The following is a 19,892-nucleotide window of genomic DNA, read 5'->3' as shown; positions in this document are numbered from 1 at the left end:
AGCAGAAAAGTTCTCCCCACACACTTCTCTGTTTTTGGGGGGGTTTTTTTGCCTACACTGGGATTCCCTTGCGTGCTGGTTTGTACCTTTCTTTCAGACTTAATATCAGAGTATCAGAATCTGCTAATGCATTTTTACTTTTGCATCTACACCTCCCACAACTTGCAAAATGAACTGTGCGTCAATTTTGTGAGTTTGACAGACAGAATCCTGTTTGGGCCCATTAGCTGCCATATTTTGCTTGCACAATCAATTTTCCACGTGCAAATCTTTAGTAAATCAAGCCCAGCGTGTTTAAAATGTGGGATCAGTTTTCACAATGAAAACTGACTGGAAAAATGTGAGCCAGAAAGAGAGAAGCATGGAATTGCAAAATGGAGACTGACAGATAAGAGAGGTTGTAGACAGAAGGAGAGAAAAGACATCTAGGCGATGGAGGGTAGTGGAGGATTTAAAAACAAAAAACAAAAAAACAATAAGAAACAGCACACTTGAATATAAAAGAAAAGTTGTCTTAATGAAGATGAATATGGAAGAACAAATCAAGGAAGAAAATGATGACTTGAGAATCATTATCTATTATATACAGTATAATTGTTTTATGAATCACTGATTGGCTTTTCTGAGCTAATTTTCCCTACAAAGCTATTCAAATGAACAACTTTGTCTCGTATTCATAATTTGTCCATTTAAAAATGGATAGGCAGAGATATCCAATGAGTTTGATAAGAAAAAGACAATAAGTGAAAGCAACAGAAGGAGAGTGGGCTAAAAAAGATGGAGAAGGAAAGGCGGAATCGAGAATAGGATGGGGGTTGGGTGGAGTGGCAGCTGGTTTGATTACCGGATTATGAGGAGCCTCACTCCCTACTGACCTCTAACACGCACACACATACACACGCACACACACACACACAGACGAGGGTGATAAATAAGGAGCCAGAGGGAGGAGGGACATTAAGGAGTAACACTAAAATATAGATGAACACTTACAAACTACATCAACCTATTATGTAGTATGGCTACACAAACTGATACCACTGCACACACAGTATGATTCAATAAACTCCAACTCATCGTCAACTTCAGAGGGCCAAAGGGCAACATTATTTCATTATTGTCATCACTCCGCATCATGTAGCACAAATTGAAGCTGCTCTCCTATTGTTATTTAAATGACAGAAATCTTGGGAGTGACTGTGGATAATCTGCTGGAGTAGGACTTAATCACTCATGCACACACGCGCGTGCATTTCACATGCCAATGTATTTCCAGAACACAGTGTAATTACAGATCTCCTGACACCACCATTGATTGTCGATTTATTTTCTTGCATTGTCAAGAAAAGTACTCTGCTCCATTAATAAAGTCCATCTATTTATCACATTTTGAAAAATTAAAAAATGCTACTCCAAGAACCATTGGTGGTGTTGATTGAGCAGACTGATTGTTGACCACTGCCAAGCGTAAAATGTATTATATATGTATATATATATTTACAATCCAGAGTCCTTCCACCTCCTCCCTCAGACCCCCTTGAGGACCTCGCCGCGACTGCTTTACAACTGAATTTCTGTCCAAAAGGTGATGAAAGTAATAATGTGTTCAATGTTGTTATTTATACAATAATTCAAAGGGATTGTCCCACACTGTTGCCATATTTCTGAATGAAATACGATGATATCTCCCTGTGCTTCGAGTACATCCGCCACAACTTAGACTTGGGGCCCTATTTTTGTGCCCAGCACAAGTCTAGCGCAAAAAAACAAATATCAGCGCAGAGAGGCGCAGAGCGCGGTCTGCATGGGATGTAGATGCAGGAGATCAGTCTGCCCAAAGGACATTTAAAAGGAATTACAAGAAGATTTCGGCTTGTGGATGATGTTAGGCTGCTGTGGATGGGCACTTGGACGCCGCCGTCCACCCCTGATCGTGCGGCCATGTTTGACAATGTGTGGAAAGTGGTCTGCCAAATTCCAGAACACGTTAAACTAGACTTGCCCCGTCACGAAAATTAATTTGCGCCGCTTTTTACACCCGACACAAAATGTCTCTCACTTGGCTCTCTGACCTAGCAACAACAATCACCCTGACGAAGGTTAAGAAGTCTAAGCTTGCTTCAGTAGCGCATGTGACTTTGACTGAGACTGCAAATCCACCATCAGACGGGAAATCACACTTGAACAAATAAGGCCAAACATCTCAATCTGAGATGCGAGCGCCTGAGGTGTACAGCAGAGTACAAAGCAGTCGCTTCAAATGTGTAAATACAAGGAACAGTAGCCTGCAATAAAACATTACTGTTGATTTATCATCATTATTTACTCATTCAGAACCATACTATACATTTGGCTTTGGAATAGAAAGCCACGGAACTACTGCGAAACACTTAAGTGGCGATGCGAACTAGTGAGGGCAGGTGATTTTGCACATAACTTCCTAATAAAACATCCATCGTCATAAATGATGCATCGGCCTTTCTGGCGCTTTAGCCTGCATGAAAACAATAAAACATTAATATCTTACAAAGGCCACAAATGGAAAGTTACTTTGGTATTTTGTTGCACGACAGAGGAACAAAGGACTTTGTAAATAACTCGGAAGAAGCTTTTTTGACCCCTGTGGACTGAAACACACATCATCTTCCCCTTCAATTGCGGGGAGAGTGCTCATAAAGCCTTTACAGAATGAACATGCTGATGTGGAATCACCAGCAAGGTCCCACTGGTGCCAGAACAGCAGCTCAACATAAGAACGAAGCGGGACCAATGAGTGTTCTGCCTCTAAGATGCTTGGTGGGTCGACAAGTGGGGATTTCAGTGCTATCTCACTTTGCCAGGTAGCCTGACTAATAGGACACTGAAAGCTTCTTGAATGTCAGAGCATCCCAAGCTCACTTCCAGGAAAGCCGGCTGCAAATAGTCTGCAAAGTCACGTAAAATGGAAGCCCACAGCTGGAGCCGAAAACACATATGGAAATATCATTTTACAAAGCCGCAATGGAAACAAATACTGTATAACACCTACTTCATGAAAAATTGGAAAATTGAATGCCCCTGAGGTCATTTGGAATTCAACCAACATTTTGGAAGAGTTGGCATGAGGTCTCAGTGAGGATGAAGTCTGTGCGTCAACTCAACACTCGACACCACGGGGATCCTGGTTCAAGTCATCGACCGGTAGACCATCGTGGCCAAAAAAACACCCGATTCAGCAAGTGTGGACAGACAGAGCTCGAGAGGATGCAGCCACGGACCATCGACCCCCTACAGCCCCCGGACCTCCGACTGTGTTGTCCTTGAGCAAGACACCGATACCATGAACTGCTCCCCGGGTGCCAAGTCGCCCCCTGCTCCAAATGTGTGCCTCAAACTGTCAGCATGTGTCATGACAATAACAATGATCAGTCACCTTTGTTATCAAAGTTAAAAGTCTTCCCTGGTTGTTGTTTCGTTGGTAAAGCGGTCAACTTGTTTTAAAATTCTATGACAATTACGAATGTTATAAGCGAGACGCATGAACTGCTTTTGCAATGCAAATAATTCTGCCTAAAATGTGGTTTGCACTGATTTCATTGCTATTTATTCATAATGCCATTCAGTGGAAAGGAGAAGGCGTTTTGTGTCTTAAGAATTTGATAAGAATGAATTATGAAAACATGTTCAACACAAATTTCAGATAGAATTTTCAAAGCAGTAACCAGACAGACGTACCATACAGAAATGGCATGCAACATTTAAGGAGGAGAAGTGTTTGTGACTGAAAAAGGCCTAAGCGCCCACCATCTTCAGCTGACATGATTAAACAAGTTTGAAAAACCTTCCAAGTGGAGCCCCTGAAGGTGAAGACTCGGATGAATGAGGCCTCGACAACCGTCGATCTAGATTTGCTTGTTTGTGTTTGGCAAGAAATGAAATACCGTTTTGTTGTACGCCTTGTAACCGTGGGCTCGCAAAGTAAACATTTGTGAACAAAAATAATGTATGTGTTCTAATGTTTACAACAAAAACTAAGGATCGATAGCGATCAGGAAATCAATATACCGGAAATAGTAGTAGAAGAAGAAGAAGCTGTAGCAACATCCATGTCAACAAAATATCCCTCCATACATTTCTACTTTAAACGTTAGCGTTATTTCATGTATTTTTCCCGTATTTTTGCGCTGTTACATAGAGTTAAAACTTCATACCAGAGCTGCAAACATACCAGTTCACTTGCGCCCGCAATGTCTTTCGCTCGCTCTGCTTCTACTTGCTTCCAGGAATAACAGAAACGCGGACGTCACAGAAATGCGCGGTAAAGATGATTTGTTTTGAAATTTCGGAATAAGTGTTTTCATGCGCACTGATCGGATTAACAATCGACATAAACTACCTCTCTTGGCATAGGCTCGATCGGGTCAGAATATTCAGATTGGTGTGTGTACATGAGGCATTTTTATTCCGATCAGGCATTTAATCCGAATAAATGTGTCCATGTAAACGTAGCCATTGAGATATACGGTATTGTAAATTGACAGAGACACTATGTATGATAAAAACACGCAATAAATTTGGCTCCGGTATGTAGTTGGAGCCACTCGGGCAAGTACTACAGCAAACAAGCCAAAATAACAAAATACACACATCTGACATAAACAGAGAGTCAATAAGCAACGTTAAGGTGTTTGTTCAGTAGTGCGGTAATACTGATCAGTTACCGTTATGAAAATAATGCAAGGTGACAAAGCTACACCAATGAATAATGTCACTCCAGACATGTGCAAAATTGGCAAAGCAAATGTAGCTTTGACCCATGCACCTGAGCCAACACAGCACCTTGACTACCTTGAAGACAGAAAAATGTGCTGCATAAAATGCAATCCCCAACTTTCAGATCCACAATTGTACATGACTGAGAACCAGTAGAAGAAATGCACTCAATTAATTTGCCAAATATCCGAAGAAAAGAAGGTCTTAATGCTCTATCTCGTCATATGATGACAAGTTCATGTCGATGTAGCAGGCACGTCTGACAGGATTAAATGCTTAAAAGCCCCTCTTGCTTTACTCATTCATATTCATTGGTACTGTTGTGGTTAAGAGTCTGTCTGAATATCTGCTCTCTTGCTCATTTAAGAGATTGGGATTAAAAGTAAAAAGCCCAAAGGGGGAGATTTATTACAACTAGCATGCAAACCGTTTAAAAAAAAAAAAAAAAAAAAAGATCTGCAAAAATTGGATTTAGGGTGAACAAAAGCCATTTGCTGCTTCTCAGAAATACACAAAATGTCTGTCATGGTGCCTTCAGCACATTAGCGCACAGTTCATGTCGAGACCAACGGACGGGTTCAATCCCATTTCACACTGCGCTGTCAACATGGTTTTGTTTGGCCCGTATGTGATTCTCCTCTCTGTTGCCGGAAAAGCCCTCAAGTGCGCGAGCAGGTTGACCTCACAAAACACTGCTGTGACAGTTCCCTCCAGATAAAGAACATAGACGCAAGGCACGCTTAGCTCTTCCATCGGCACAGCCACAAAGAACAAAAAAATGCAATAACATTAACAATGGTCAATTTGTTTGACAATTCAGAATGTTCACATGTTACTTAAATTACTGCCTGTATGTTAATAAAAGACTTTGGACCCAAAACAGATCATCGCTTCATTCATTTTCAGCGAGAAAATTGTTTGGACTACGCACACTACTTCAGAGTAATACTGAATGTTGTGATGTATTATCCAACATTATAGGGGCTTTGTTGTTTTTTTTTCTGCAACACTAAAATGCAATTTACGGTGTAATATCAATTGAAAGTGAAAAGTATTATCTCTGTATCATTACAACACATACACACCGACAGCTCAGCCAGTGCTGATTTCTGCTCTGTTTGTTTTGAAAGCCTTTCAAGCCCTGAGGTCAGTCATTATACTAAAAGTAGAACTCAGATGAAAAAAACAGCAACGGACAAACACACGCGCACACACACACGGACGGAACAACACCGGCAACATGAGGGTTCAAAGCAGCCTTTTACAATAGAAGCTTTAATCCTTTACATTAAAGCGGATACTTGCACTGACACAAAAGCCATCTCGCCTGTTAAGTCCCTGCCCATTAGCCCATATCACACATACACGACGTCGTGTCTATTGTACTTCATAAGTTGATCTGCAGCCTCACATAAATCCGCACAACTTTGACCTCTCTGACATGCATGTGACAGCGGTTAGCAGCTGGAATGTGGCAGCTGCCAACATGTTCTTCTATTTGTACTTCGTTACCGTGATGATTTTTCAGGGACTAGTCTTCATTTTTCTGATGACTTTTTACCTTTGCCCCTTATTTGATAGCAGATTTCTGCACTTTGTCAAAATAAGATCATTAGTTCAAATAGACAGAAATAGAGAGCTCTTTGGATCTTCAAGGTGGAAAAGCGACATTAAGGAATGTGAACCAGAGAGAATTAAAATTTACAGATAGATATGGGATACGTGTCATCGAACTGCAACCACTACCCCCTAGTTATTAAAATGTGTTTTGTGTATAATTGACTTTTTCTTTCTGTTTTTGTTTTATACAATACAATACAATTTTACAGAGCTGGGCACTTGACACTTTTTTGGCAGTCCGGCCGCAACCCCCGTCCTTATTCACAAAAATTATCAGTTTGCTTTGCAGCAGCAACGAGCTGCGTGGTGCATTCTCTCCTCCGTGTGAGAAACTGTATGTCATCGCAACTTGTGACATAATGGACCGATCAGAGCAGCAACAATTCCTGATGTGTGCGTGCCATGCGTCGCAGACCTGTCGCCAACAGCACAATGCCGGTCATCTGAATCAATGTGGCAGGGAATATAAAGAAGCCTAAAAAGAAGCCTTTCACCGAGTAGGATGAGATTAAATTTGGCCGCCTCGCGAGCACGTCACACGCATGAGGGCCGACTAGTGGGCCGGACTAAAATCCACTTTCGGCAATGCTTATTCCAGCCCTTTTTTAAAATGTGTCAGCCGCCACCCCCCGCCCCAAAAAAGGCATCCGGCCGAGCCGGAGTGTCCGACCGGTCCGGCCCCGGGACGGACTGCCCAGCTCTGCGATTTTATTTATATCGCGCATTTCACAACAGCTACAGCTGTAAGAAAGCACTTTACATACAACAAAAAAATAGTCATAATACAACAAGTGAAAGCAATAAATGAACACAAAACACTATATACAACAGACACCGAGAAAAGAGTAGTGGGCCTACCCTTGCTGCCACTGGCAATATAGCAACAGCAACATCCGGTTAGGGAAAGGATCAACGTAGCATTTTATTTGCTTTGGTTCTGAAAGTCCTCATTTTATCTCCAGTGTCCCTGAATGATATCACTTGGTATTTTTCCTCATGAAAGGCATTGCCTCAATCGAGCACCTGAGACTGATTTGCGTGGGATGTGAAGCCCTCCTGTTGCCTGCCCAAATGTGAACAATTGCACTTGCTAGGTGCGGCAGTGAAGCTACTGACGGGGTCACAGGTCTAAGCTTCTGGCATGGTTTTTGGCCACTGTGCCATCTGGCCCTCTGAGCCTATTGGGGAGCGGAAAGTAGGACTCTCTGCACCACCTGAAACATTTAACTCTTGGCAAGCAACTGTGGACGCCTAATGGCTTCTAATGGGCTGGTAAAGCCACTCTATAGTGGTGTTATAACGGGCTTGCACTGTAAAGTATGTATACTGTAAAGTCAATGCATGCAGGCAGCTGTGGTTGCAGAGTCAGCATGCTCATGGAGTTTGTGCTTTTGCTTTCATATTATGGTCGCCTCCCCCTGAACGAAACTCCACTGCATATTGAACTAGAATGGCACTCAGTATAGCATAAACATCCACCAAGACTCATTTGGATTAGCATTAAATTCATCTATTATTGTTCTGAGTAGTAAGAAAACTGCTAAAAGTCTCACAATCCAAACATAAGTGGGGAAAAAGAAAAATGTTGGACCCACAGCTTGTAAATTGTTAGCATCTTCCTTGACACATGACCCATGCTTTAATGAAAGCTGCGTCAACAAAATCATATTTATTTGTTTGGTTTTTTTGAATGCCGATTTTTCTTTCCCCATACAAACAGGTTTAGGTGCAGTGAGAACTGAGCTTTTCAAAACTGTTTTTTTTTTTTTTATTTAGATTTGTTTTTATTTTTCATGATATATGATATTGTATAAAATTATGTATGTCTTTATCAACAGAAAAATTTAGCACTTAAGCATGCTGATTTCAGTCCGCGCAATGAGATGAGTTGATTTTAAACCTATATTTTGACAGAGGATGATTTTTTTTATTTAAATCACAAATATGTTTTGTATTGAAGAACTTTGACCAAGCTAATTGCTGCTTCTTTGTTAAGATTTCAGCTTGGCTCAAATAGGACTTGAAAACCCGCAAATACATTTGTGTGTAACACAGAGCTCCTGTTAAAATGCTAATAGATACAATTAGATATAAGATTTATTTTTCACCCCAAAACGTCAAAGATATGCATTTTAAAACTATCCGTGTGCATGTTGACATAGCAAACTAGTTTGTGTTAAATGGGTGAGCAGCTTTTAGTCCAATGGGAACAAATAATCAAACATGGTGATAAAAGCAGAACTACCTTGGCGTTGAAGCTACTCATAATAAATGCATCCCAAACATCTTATTTATTGTAATTGTGCTGGTGAGAGCATTTGTCATTGTTTCCTTTTGCATACAGCAAAATATTGCTCCACCACTGTGAGTTTAACATTATTTACCACTGATGTCCCCAGAACTAATTGTATGTTTTTGTTGTCCTTCAGCAAAGCCTTGCCTCTGAGAGTTGGCCAGAACAACTAAAGCCGTTCTTGGCCACTAGATCTTTTTTTTGTTGTTGTTGCTTTGATCAAGGTCACCTTCCGCTGACACCCTTTGTGGTGCCAATAAATACATGATTTGTCTGTTTACAATATACTGGCTGAACCCTGCAGCAAGATATTTGTGCATAATCGTGTGTGTAAAAATTGGCTAAACATGAATGGGCAACACATTTAAACTACAATCAAGCAGAAACATGGGAATTATGCGCAGAACCAGTACAGTAGAAGCTGGAAAAAAAAAAAACAGAGTAGAGGCCAAGACAAAAGAGGGGAGTGCAGCCCCAGCACCCTGCCATGCACAGATACTATTGATGAAAAAGACACTCTGAAGCACAAAGCTTTTGAGCCACCTGAGAGTACACATTGTACGATCTGAAAACGAAAAAAAAATCATAATGGAAAAAAAAAACAAAAAAAAAACTTACAGAAGTTCTGCCTTGCCTGCCTCACGGCTAAAGTACACACAACTCTTGCATACATGCACAGGTATTCATGTGCACAACCCATCTAGGAACAACACAGACACAGTGAGAGGAGATAAGTGGTGTGAAAAGCCAAGATAACAATAAAAATGATATGCCATGGAGGAGAAGCGACGCACTAGATGTTTGGAGGATAACCGTGATGTTCTGACAAGGGAGGGTTGAGTTCAAGCAAAAGTAGGATGCACGGCTGAATGTGAAGGAAGGATGCAGGGATGCTATATGCATGAGTGGAAAAATATATATATGGTGAGATAAGAGCCAAGTGAAGACTGAGGGGGCAACAAGACCAAAGAGACAACTGATAGGAATTAATTCATCCAACCATCCGTGCATCCACACATGTGTACAGAAGAAAAAAAGGAGAGGAGCCATAGACACACACACACAGAACAAGAGAAAGAGAGAGCGAGAAAGTGACAGCTTTGCTCCGAGCCTGACTGGCGCTGACTGTAGTTTCATTATAATCTCATAACTGTCACATCCTGGAGGGCTAAAATTGTGGGAGAATCTCATATGAATACACACTGTGAGTCAGTTCAAGCAAGCCGAATGCTCTGTAGAACAAGTCAGAGAGGCACCGTTTTGGACACATTTAGAAGTCCACAGCGCAGATATACTGTATGCTTAGTATCTGTAATGACGTCTGACATCCATTGACTCCTATTAATAAATGAAATAAATGAGCACAATCAAATTACTAATCAAATATGAACAATATTATTCATGCCATGATACTACTGCAGAAAAAAACACCAAAAGGGAAATAAGATACTCGTTGCAATACTTGCTTTCAATTTTTCATCATAAAGGACAGCCATGCTGCATTTTTCATTATGAATGATCGCAATTGTGTATATCGTAACCACTCTAGGAGTTACTATATATGGTTGATTAATAAAAGTCAAAGTGAGATTTGTGACATTAAAAACAAAAGATGTGCTGTTAAAATAATTCAAGCACTATGTAACAATTTACTTAACACCTTACTCAGTCATTATTTGACCTGCAGTCATTCATTTACTAAGTACCTCATTTGATTGACGACTCAATTCTTTGCTCCCTCACTCATCTCAAACCACAGTAAAATGAAGTGAATGTTATCAGCACTGGTTCTTGTACAAAAGCAATGGGATGCAATTAGCGAGTCACATATACAATAAATACACCCACACGCACACACAAAATGTTTGCAAGCTCTTTAACTACATAAATATTGACATTTACAGCTTAACCCAATTTACGGAATTGTTCCATCTACAACAAACAATGTAACAGGTCTGTTCACACACCATTCCACCATTTAAAAGATGAGAGAAAAAAAAACATGCTAAGTAAACTGTGGAGTATTCACTTATCTTCACGGTATTTGTCACAGTGGACTACTACCCCTTCCACCCACACTTCCCTCCCCTTTCCCCATTCGTGCTCTCTTACCTGTGACAGTGATCAGCATGGGAGCCACCAGCGGCCTGTTATTATCCAGTTTACGACTCAGTCGGATCTCCCCGCTGGTGTGATTGAGCAGCAGCAGGTGAAGCTCGTTCCCCCTGTCAATTGTGTAGTACAACCGATCCGACACATCGGGATCGTTGGCGGGCACTCTCCCAATTATCCCGTTCGGGAAACTGTTTGAACGGTTTGACACAAAGTTGTTGAAAATAATTTGGAAGTCCTGCAGAGTGGGTTTGTTGTCATTCTGGTCCACCAATTTGATCCGTACGGTAGCCCGGCTGACTAGAGGAGCTGAAGTGGCCTGGACTACGATGACATACTCGTTGCGAGCCTCATAGTCAAGATCAATAAGTGATGTCAGCTCCCCGGAGAAGATGTCCATCTGGAATATCTCAGGAATGTTGCCCTCCACAATTTGGTACATAATTTGGGCATTGGCGCCCTCGTCTGGGTCCGTGGCTGTGATCTGGGCAACCACAGAGCCCACGGCACTGTTTTCCCTCACCAGAACCTCAAAGTCATCAGCAGGAAAGACCGGGGCATTATCATTGACGTCAAGAACCGTCACTTGGATGTGGACAGGTGTTCGTTGAGGGGGTACGCCGCGGTCAACGGCATATGCTGTGAGCTCATAAAATGGCACGCTCTCGCGGTCCAACCGGCGAACGGTTCGCACAATGCCAGACGTCGGCTCAATGGTAAAGTCTCCATCTCCATCCTCACCATTTTGGAAGGTGTACTGGACGCGGCCGTTGGCGTGCGCATCCCGATCGGTGGCTGAGATTTGGAGGACGCTGGTGAAGGGAGGGGCGTCCTCGCTCACAGTTCCCTGGTACCTGGGGCTGAGGAACTGCGGCGCATTGTCGTTCACATCATTGACGTTCACCTCCACATATGTCGTATCTGATTTCTGCGGTATGCCGTTGTCTTTGGCTGTTATAGCCAAAGTGTAGGTCATCTGGTCCTCATAATCAAGCTCCGCCTGCAGCGTGATAGCCCCTGAGGCAGGATCGATGCGAAACTGAGGGATATTGTCCTCCAGGAAGTATGTGATGCGGGCATTTTCCCCGACATCGTCATCTGTTGCGCTGATGACAACCACAGTGCTCCCAGCTGGCCGATCCTCATTCACACTAACAGAGTAGTGTGCGCTCTGAAACACAGGCCGGTGTGTGTTGGCATCGGTGATGTTGATGTGCACCTGACAGGTGTCGTGGAGCGTGCGGTCTGAAGCAGTGACGGTTAAAACGTAGCGCCGCTCTTGTTTGTAGTCCAGGGGGAGGGCTAAGGAAAGCAGTCCAGCACCCCCTGCGGTGCTGATAGCAAAGCGGTTCCTAGTGTTCCCACCCGTAATCTGATAAGTCACGGCACTGTTGACATCCCGATCCATAGCCGTTACAGTTACTACACTTGTTCCAACCACGGCGTCCTCATTCAGGCGGGCATAGTACTCTTTTTGCAAAAATTCCGGGTGGTTATCATTAACATCCATAACGGTTATTGTAACACTCGCTGTGGCAGAAAGAGGTGGCATGCCATAATCCCTGGCCTCCACACCAAAGAAATAGTGTTCAACGGATTCTCTGTCAAGAATAGACTTGACGGTGACCCAGCCCGTCGCAGAATTGATGATGAACGGTGTGTCAGAACTGGTGCCCGTCAATCTGTATTCCAGGCGTGCATTATCGCCAGCATCGGTATCGATGGCTTGGATGTGGAGAATGGAGCTTCCGACTGGCGAACTTTCAAGCACAGAAGCTTGAAAGGGTGTGGAGACAAAGATGGGCGGGTTGTCATTGACGTCTGTCACCTGTACACTTACAATGCCAGTGTTGTTGGAAAGTGGCGGTCGGCCATTGTCTTGCGCGCGTACACGGAGCGTGTACTCCCGCTCGGCCTCGTAATCCAGAGGTGCCACCACCTGGATTTCCCCTGTGACGCTGTCGATGGAAAACTGGCCGCGGCTGTTCCCGCTGATGATGTTGTAATGAACCGCAGCGTTGCTGTCTTTGTCCTGGTCTGTGGCACTTACACGGAGGATGTCGGAGTGAGGTCTCACGTCCTCCTTGACAGCCACCACATAACGCTTCTCGCTGAACTGTGGCACATTGTCATTTTCATCCAACACGGTGATGAAAACTTTAACTGTGGCTGAGCGTGCGCCCGGTTCCTTGCCCTGGTCGCTAGCCTCCACCTGCAGCGTGTAGTGCTCGTTTGTTTCTCGGTCAACAACTCCACGGGTTGTTATGAGCCCTGACCGTGGGTCTATCTCGAAAGCGGCTCTCCCAGTCGTAGCGGAGTCGCCGACAAAGCGGTAACGAATATTGGCATTGGACGGGGAGTCTAAATCTGTCGCTCTTAACTGAAGGATGGGGTACCCTTCCTCTACATTCTCCCTGATGGTCTCCCGGTACTCTGTCTGCTCAAAAATGGGAGAGTGATCATTGCGATCTGCAACAGTAATGGCTACCATGGTGGTGCCAGATAGACGAGGGGACCCATGGTCAGTTCCCGTGATCCGGAAGTAATGCAGATCCATGTGTTCTCGATCTAAAATCTGCGTGGAGGTGATTAGGCCAGTATCGGGGTGGATGTGGAAATAGTCAGACGACCGGCTATTCATCAGTGGAGCCATGCTGTAGCTCACCCTGCCCGCATCCCCTGCGTCGGGGTCTGTCGCAGACATGACAATAACAGAGGTCCCGGGTGGTTGGTTCTCAGCTACTTGTACTTGGTAGTTATACAGGGAGAAATGAGGATGTCTGTTAGCTGCCCGTCGAGAGCGAGACCACGGCACCAACACCCTGTCCGCCCTTTCATCCATCGAGGTTTTATCATCTGCCTCTATTATCAGCCTTTCCAGGCTTCCCTCTCCCCTTGAACTGCGCCTCTCCTCGGCTTCCCCCTCTGGGTCTCTCTCGCCGTCGTGGCTTTCATCAGCCTGGCTCTCTTTCTTCCATCTTTCCATATCTGACTGTGTGGTGGTGGCATTGCTACTGAACCTATCCTGACCCTTCCCTCCCTCTACCTCTCGCTCCTCAGCTTGGCCTGGCTTTGTTGTCCCCCTCTCGCTCTGCCTCTCATCCTCCTCTTCTCCCCACGGTCCTTTCCCTCCCATTAACTCGCCCTCCCCCACCTGTAATTTTCTTCCCCTAGCAGGGCCCTCCAGCCCGTCCCTCTCAGCCTCGCCCTCCCTCTTCTCTCCTCCCTCAACCCCCATCTGCTGCCTTTCTGATGGTCTGACATCATCTAGCAACCCTTGCTCACAGGACATAGTTATTTCTGATTCACCAAAACCACGTATTGCCTTCTCCCCCTCTTCTTCTTCATTGTTGTTATTACTGTTCATGTTGAATCCCCGCCACAAAAAAACTCCAACATTCAGGGTAGCTGTCCCAAGTGCTGAATCCCACTTGTCCCCCACAGAGGCGGGCAAAACGGGAAATTCACTCGACCAAGTGGTTAGGTTGATTTGTGAGGGGAAGGAGGGATGTTTTGCTAAAGTGAAATCATGTTGCAAAAAAGGACTTAGCTTGGTAGAATGAACAGGGAAATTCTTTTGCATAGAAAATGCTGACTCAGCTGCCTCTGAAGTTGCTTTAACTTTTTCAAGAGACACGAGGAAAAGTTCAGCGGGTTCAGTTTCTGCATCATGGCCTGTTTGTAAGCTTTGATGCATTTTGTTACGGATGAAACACTGACCTTGCGACTCTCTGATGCAGTCTAGTCTAAATTGGAGGATGGGACTCCCCTGAGTACTCCCTCCCCCGAGGTCCATAAACTCAGCTAACAATCCACTAAACGTTCCTTGTCTCTTCAAACAGCAAAAGCAACTACTGGTAGCCTCCATCTTCTCCACACAGACTTCGTTGCTACGTCTCGCGGTTGCAGCTGCATCTTTCCCCTCATTATCAGCCCTACATTTTCGAGTCAGACTCACAAAAGCCAAATCGTTATCTGCATAATTAGATAAGTTAATGCATTTGTTGCCTTGGCTCACCCCTCCTTCTCTTGCAGCCCTCCTCTCACCCTTTTCTCTGCACCTAAATGTTGCCGGTGCTCTACATCTGTCCTCTTCCTCCCTCTCTAACCAGTCTACCCTCTCCCCCCGAACATGCTCGGTCCAGCAGCCTCCCTCAGCCCCCACTCGGATGCTGCTTGGGTCAATAACGCTGTGCCTGCCCGAATGAGAACAATTACCAGCTCTCCTTCTGACCATGCTGCCACCACCACCACCATCATCATCATCATCATCATCATCATCATCATCATCACCATCATCATCATCATCATCATATGCCCTTTGGTGCTGACAACTTGAATGCTGGAAAGCACTGAATGCGGTGGAATTTAAAATGTCACCCAATTTTGATGCTTGGATCCAAAGTGAATTGTTGCTTAAACAAGAGTGTGATTCCAATGTAGCCTCTGTCCACGTTGAATTGTATCCAAAATGAGAAAGGATGCGACAAGGCACGGGGTCCGGTAACGGCTTGTGAAGCGTGTCGGGGGCACCGAGTGTGCTCACCTCACGAGCCCTCTCGCACACCCCTTCGCCACTCCTTCCTCCACTTCCGGGTGCGTCGCGCAGGCCAAATGCTTGCACAAAGGCTGCGCCACGTTGAGTTAGGTGTGGCTGTGGCAGCGCGCACGCTCCGGTAGTCCTTTGTACTGTCCATTTTTTACCACTCTGAACCGGCGATGAGCTGAAAGCGGCGGAGGTGGAAGGCGGAACAACGCCCTTCTCCCACCCCCATCCAGAGCGGCTCCTGTGTGTCACACCGGGGAGGAGATAACGAGGAGGTAGTATCGGTGGCTCGTCTCCGCTCCTCCAAAACGTCCCGACACCTTCCCGTGCCTCGTTTCGTGGCCCCGGCATCCCTCCCGCTGCTGGTCGTTCTCCTGCCTCCGTCTGTGTCCTGCTGTCCCCCGGCGGCTCCCATTCTCGCTCACACCGCTTGCTCGCTTTACCGGCATCCCGATGGCGGGGCCCCGGGGTGCCCAGGTCGGAAGCCCCCGCTGCATTCACCGCACGCGGGGTAAGGGCGAACAAAGAGCCGAGGAAGAGAAGCAGGTGAAGACCCAGAGGCGAAAGCGGGGTGAAGCCCGGTAGCCGTGTAGCCATTTAGTCTCTTCCTTTCTCGGTCTCTCCCCTCCGTTTTCCTCCTCCACCTATCTCTTGCAAAGAGACCGTCTTTCCTTCTTGCCCGGTCACTTCTCTCTCCTCCACTCCACTTCCAGGAGTGCCGGCACCGCCCGAACCCTTCCCCCAGGCTCCCCCGTCTCTTCGTCAGCCTGGAGAGTTGGCATCTACCCGCTGTGGCGCGTGATGCTGCTGGGGCTGCGTGCGTCAGGAGCTGCGCGGCGGCGGCGGCGACGGCGGCAGCAGCATCTCTCCACACCTTCACTCACATCCAACATGGCTCACACTCTCACTGGTTGCCTCTCTCACTCACACACATACACACACCCCAAGCGTCGGTGCACGCCTTCAGCATCCCCACACACACACAATCAACCTCTCCTCCTCTTTCCCCTTTTCTCCCCTCCCCCTTACCGTCAGCATCTTTACCTCGAAATGGTACAGATATAGCCCAGCAAAACTGAGGGGACGTATAGCCTTCAGCATTTAAACTCGTTGCAACAACCAATACACGTTACCTTGAATTGAAGGAGAAATATCAAATAAATGTATTTTATATTATTTATCTTAGATGGACATATTTATATGGCTCTGAAAGCTTACAAACTCTGACTTGATTAAACCTTTGAATTGAAAAGCTATTATTATTAGTAGTATTATTATTAAAAGTATTATATTGCCGTTGTTGTTATTGTTACATGTTTTCATTTTTGAGTGGAGTATTTTTGAAAGATTCCTTGACTTTTGTAGCTTAATAAATATGATATATTTTGATAATCGCTAAATTTCAAAATTCTTAGTTTTGTTTCCTGTTTGTATTTATTCCATTGCAATAATGTCATTATACATTTTTCTATAATGATTTGGTACCGAATAAGGATAGGTGAATGTCAATTTGAATCATACATAACAAACCGGCCCTCGTCCAATAAAATCTTTTGCGACGTGTGTGTTTGTGCGCGTGTTTGTGTGCGCGCTCGCTCTGCGCCTGTAGCTTTTTCAGTACTAATTCCCATGTATGCTCGTCCACCTACAGTCATGTGCCTTATCGTATCAGGAAAGTCACAGTGCAAGTTCCAGTTGGGTGACGTAATCTCCGAGATGTCAGGCAGCTCATAAGTGACGTCATCCTCTGTATTGGCCACGTAACCTCCGAGATGTCAGGCAGCTCATGAGTGACGTCATCCTCTGTATTGGCCATGATGAGATAGATAGATAGATAGATAGATAGATAGATAGATAGATGTGTCCGTATCATTTAGCTCTGTTGTCAGTTAGCGCTTGCGCACAACGTATCAATTTAACACCAATTTGCGCATGGTTATACAGTCACTTCCTGACTGTGTTGGAGTAAAGGCCGAAATCACATTATGCAAATTACGCAGACGGCGTATTTTCTGCAGGAAATCGTTTACCATCCCACATTCAATACCAATTTACCCTTCCGGCTGCGTGGGCAGTTTTTTTTCTTTTTTTACTCCTAATGGGACATGGGTGGGATTGTGCATGATTTCTTGCCTGGATGATGGGAGAAGAAAACACGCAAAGGCGTTCCAGCCGCGAAGAAGCTGAGCAGCAGCCAAACGTGAGCGAGCATGAGACGATCGTGTGTGTGTGTGTGTGTGTGCGCAAGTGTACGTGCGTGTAGGGGTGTGCGTGCGTGTGTGTGTGTGCAGAAGTGGGTAGCGTCAGTACGCCACTAAGTTGCCGTCAATATTTCAGGCCGACCCACGGCCCAGTCCGTCCTTCGTCGGGGACAGCCAATCGGCGTCGAGAACCTAATTTCACACAAGCAGACACACATCTTAAGTCAACATCACAATTGTGTGGTTTGGTAAGAAGGGTCGTGCACCCTTAACTGTCCCAAGCATTTCCACCCTTAGTGGGGTTCTTCAAGACCAGGTTACTGAATATAACTATTTATGTATCTGGCCAGACAATACTTCTCCACCCACATTGACAAACTGCAGTCCAAAATTAAAGCAAAAATTGGCTTCCTGTATAGAATGCCGCTCTGCTTTTATGGCTTCTGCAAGAAAAAGACTCATACAAATGACCATCCTTCCCACATTTGATTATAGTGATGACTTTTATAGAGCCGCATGCAAGAGTTTACAACAGAAGCTTGATGTTCTTTATAACTCTGCTATTCACTTTATAACAAATGCTCCCTTCACGACTCACCACTGCACTCTATATACATCTGTAAATTGGCCTTCATTGATAATGCGGCGGACAACTCATTGGTTCTTGTTAATCCATAAAACACTCCTCTATATCCACCCTACCTGTGTCAATTGCTGCATATCTCCTCCCCTGCTTACAATACTCGCTCAGCTAACTGGATTCTTTTGAATGTCCCGAATACAACCAGTGCACTGACTCTGTCTGCATTTCATGCTGCTGCAGCTGGAATGATTTGCAGAAATCATTAAAACTGCAATCTCCCGTCTCCAAGGCACTTTTTTCAAGACAAGTGCAGATGTTCCCTGGGCAGTTGGCAATTTGGTTTCTTGGCACGTTTCCTGGTACCACAGCTACAGTGTTTGACAATTTACCTCTATGACAGCGTCAATCAAAACTGAGCAATATCATCTGCAATATATTGAGGCGCTTCCAAATCCTTTCATTTTCTCTTAACTAAGATAAAAGTAAACATTGACCAAGGATATAGTGCATGGCCCCCTTTTTATCCTCTGCCAGCGCCAATAGAAACTTGGAGCTCGCAATGATGCGCTACTCCCAAAAGTACATATTCCATTTCTAAAGACGATTTAAGTGCACAAAAGATAATGTCCTCCTCTCTCGGCCTGGCGATGCCTGCAGCCCTTCTTGCAGGATTTCACTTTGCGAACAGGATTTGTTGTCATTTTTTTCCAACGTGGATGCAACTGCATCGCACGCTTCGGTCACGCAGTGTGATTACAGCGGAATGTAGGTTACTTGGCACTGGCTGGTGCCCTTAATAGGATTTGGAAAGGGTGCGTGTCGGGGGAACACGTCGGAGGATGTCGAGTCAAATTGTGAGACGAGGCAGCGTGTGCTGTAAAACACAGTGTGACAGTGTTATTCTCTTCACATAAACACTCGAGCATAGACTGATTGATTGATGTTTTGTTTTTTATTTCAAACAAATAAAGAAATGAATGAAAAAATCGATATCCCATACCGAAACACCGTGCACTGCCGAAAAGGTAAGAACTCCAAACTTCAAAATCAGAGGAAGCCATCGCTTGTCAATAGTGCCACCCAGGGTGGGCAAGGTCAGAGGGCAAATTGTCCCCCTTTCTTCCTCTGCCAGTATTCAATGTCACACATGAGGTCATTTCATTATGATTGGCTGTTGCACTGCAAGGACCAGAATTCCTTGAGGTAAGTTGAAAGTGTTTATAGTTCGGAAACTTCCATCCATCAATTTTGTGTAGAGCTTGTCCTCGTTAGGATTGCTGGTGATCAGGAGCCTATCACAGCTGACTTTGGGTGGTGAACTGGTCACTACGGGGCAAATGTAGACGAACAACCATTGCTACCCACGCAAGCATGGGCAAAGCATGCGAACTCCGCAAAGGAAAGCCGGAGCCGAGATTCAAACGGCAAACCTCAGAAGTGTGACGCAGACGTGCTAAAGCACTCGGTCCATGAAACGTACATGAAAAAATGGAAAATGAACACGCGTACTGTCTCGGTTTTAGTGAATGCAATAAATTAGTAATTAAAGTTCCTCTTTATTGGTGGCCTCATTAACTGTCAGACAAGCTCAGTGAGACTTATGCAAAGAGTTCAGTATAATTTCTATGTCACCGGAACTCATTTAAAAATGAAAAAACCATGAAAAGGCTTACTTTCACAGTGGAACACAAACTATATGCGCTGTGATGTTCTAATTTCAAAACTAGTTTTTCATAGGAAATAACAGAAATTAATCAATTTCAAACGGAAGGGTGGAACTGCCAA

The 19,892-nt window shown here is 44.7% G+C and overlaps 1 protein-coding gene across 5 annotated transcripts in view; it reads right to left on the bottom strand.

Moving 5' to 3' along the window:
- celsr3 (cadherin, EGF LAG seven-pass G-type receptor 3) overlaps nt 1-16,289 on the bottom strand; it is an 83,088-nt gene extending 66,799 nt beyond the window's left edge. For 4 of the 5 annotated variants that reach the window (XM_086049841.1, XM_086049855.1, XM_086049864.1 and 1 more), the window contains exon 1: nt 10,778-16,289. In XM_086049841.1, the coding sequence (XP_085905967.1) occupies nt 10,778-15,920 (5,143 nt within the window). In that variant the 5' untranslated portion in view covers nt 15,921-16,289. The remainder of the gene's footprint in view (nt 1-10,777) is intronic. The other variant, XM_086049872.1, reaches the window with a different exon arrangement.
- Nucleotides 16,290-19,892: the final 3,603 nt, after the last annotated feature.

The sequence above is a fragment of the Filicampus tigris genome, chromosome 1, assembly GCF_054856515.1.
Source record: "Filicampus tigris isolate MCC_2025a chromosome 1, RoL_Ftig_1.0, whole genome shotgun sequence".
Lineage (NCBI taxonomy): Eukaryota > Metazoa > Chordata > Actinopteri > Syngnathiformes > Syngnathidae > Filicampus > Filicampus tigris.
Note: the sequence above shows the minus strand (reverse complement) of the source record. Positions and strands in the feature narration are given on the sequence as shown.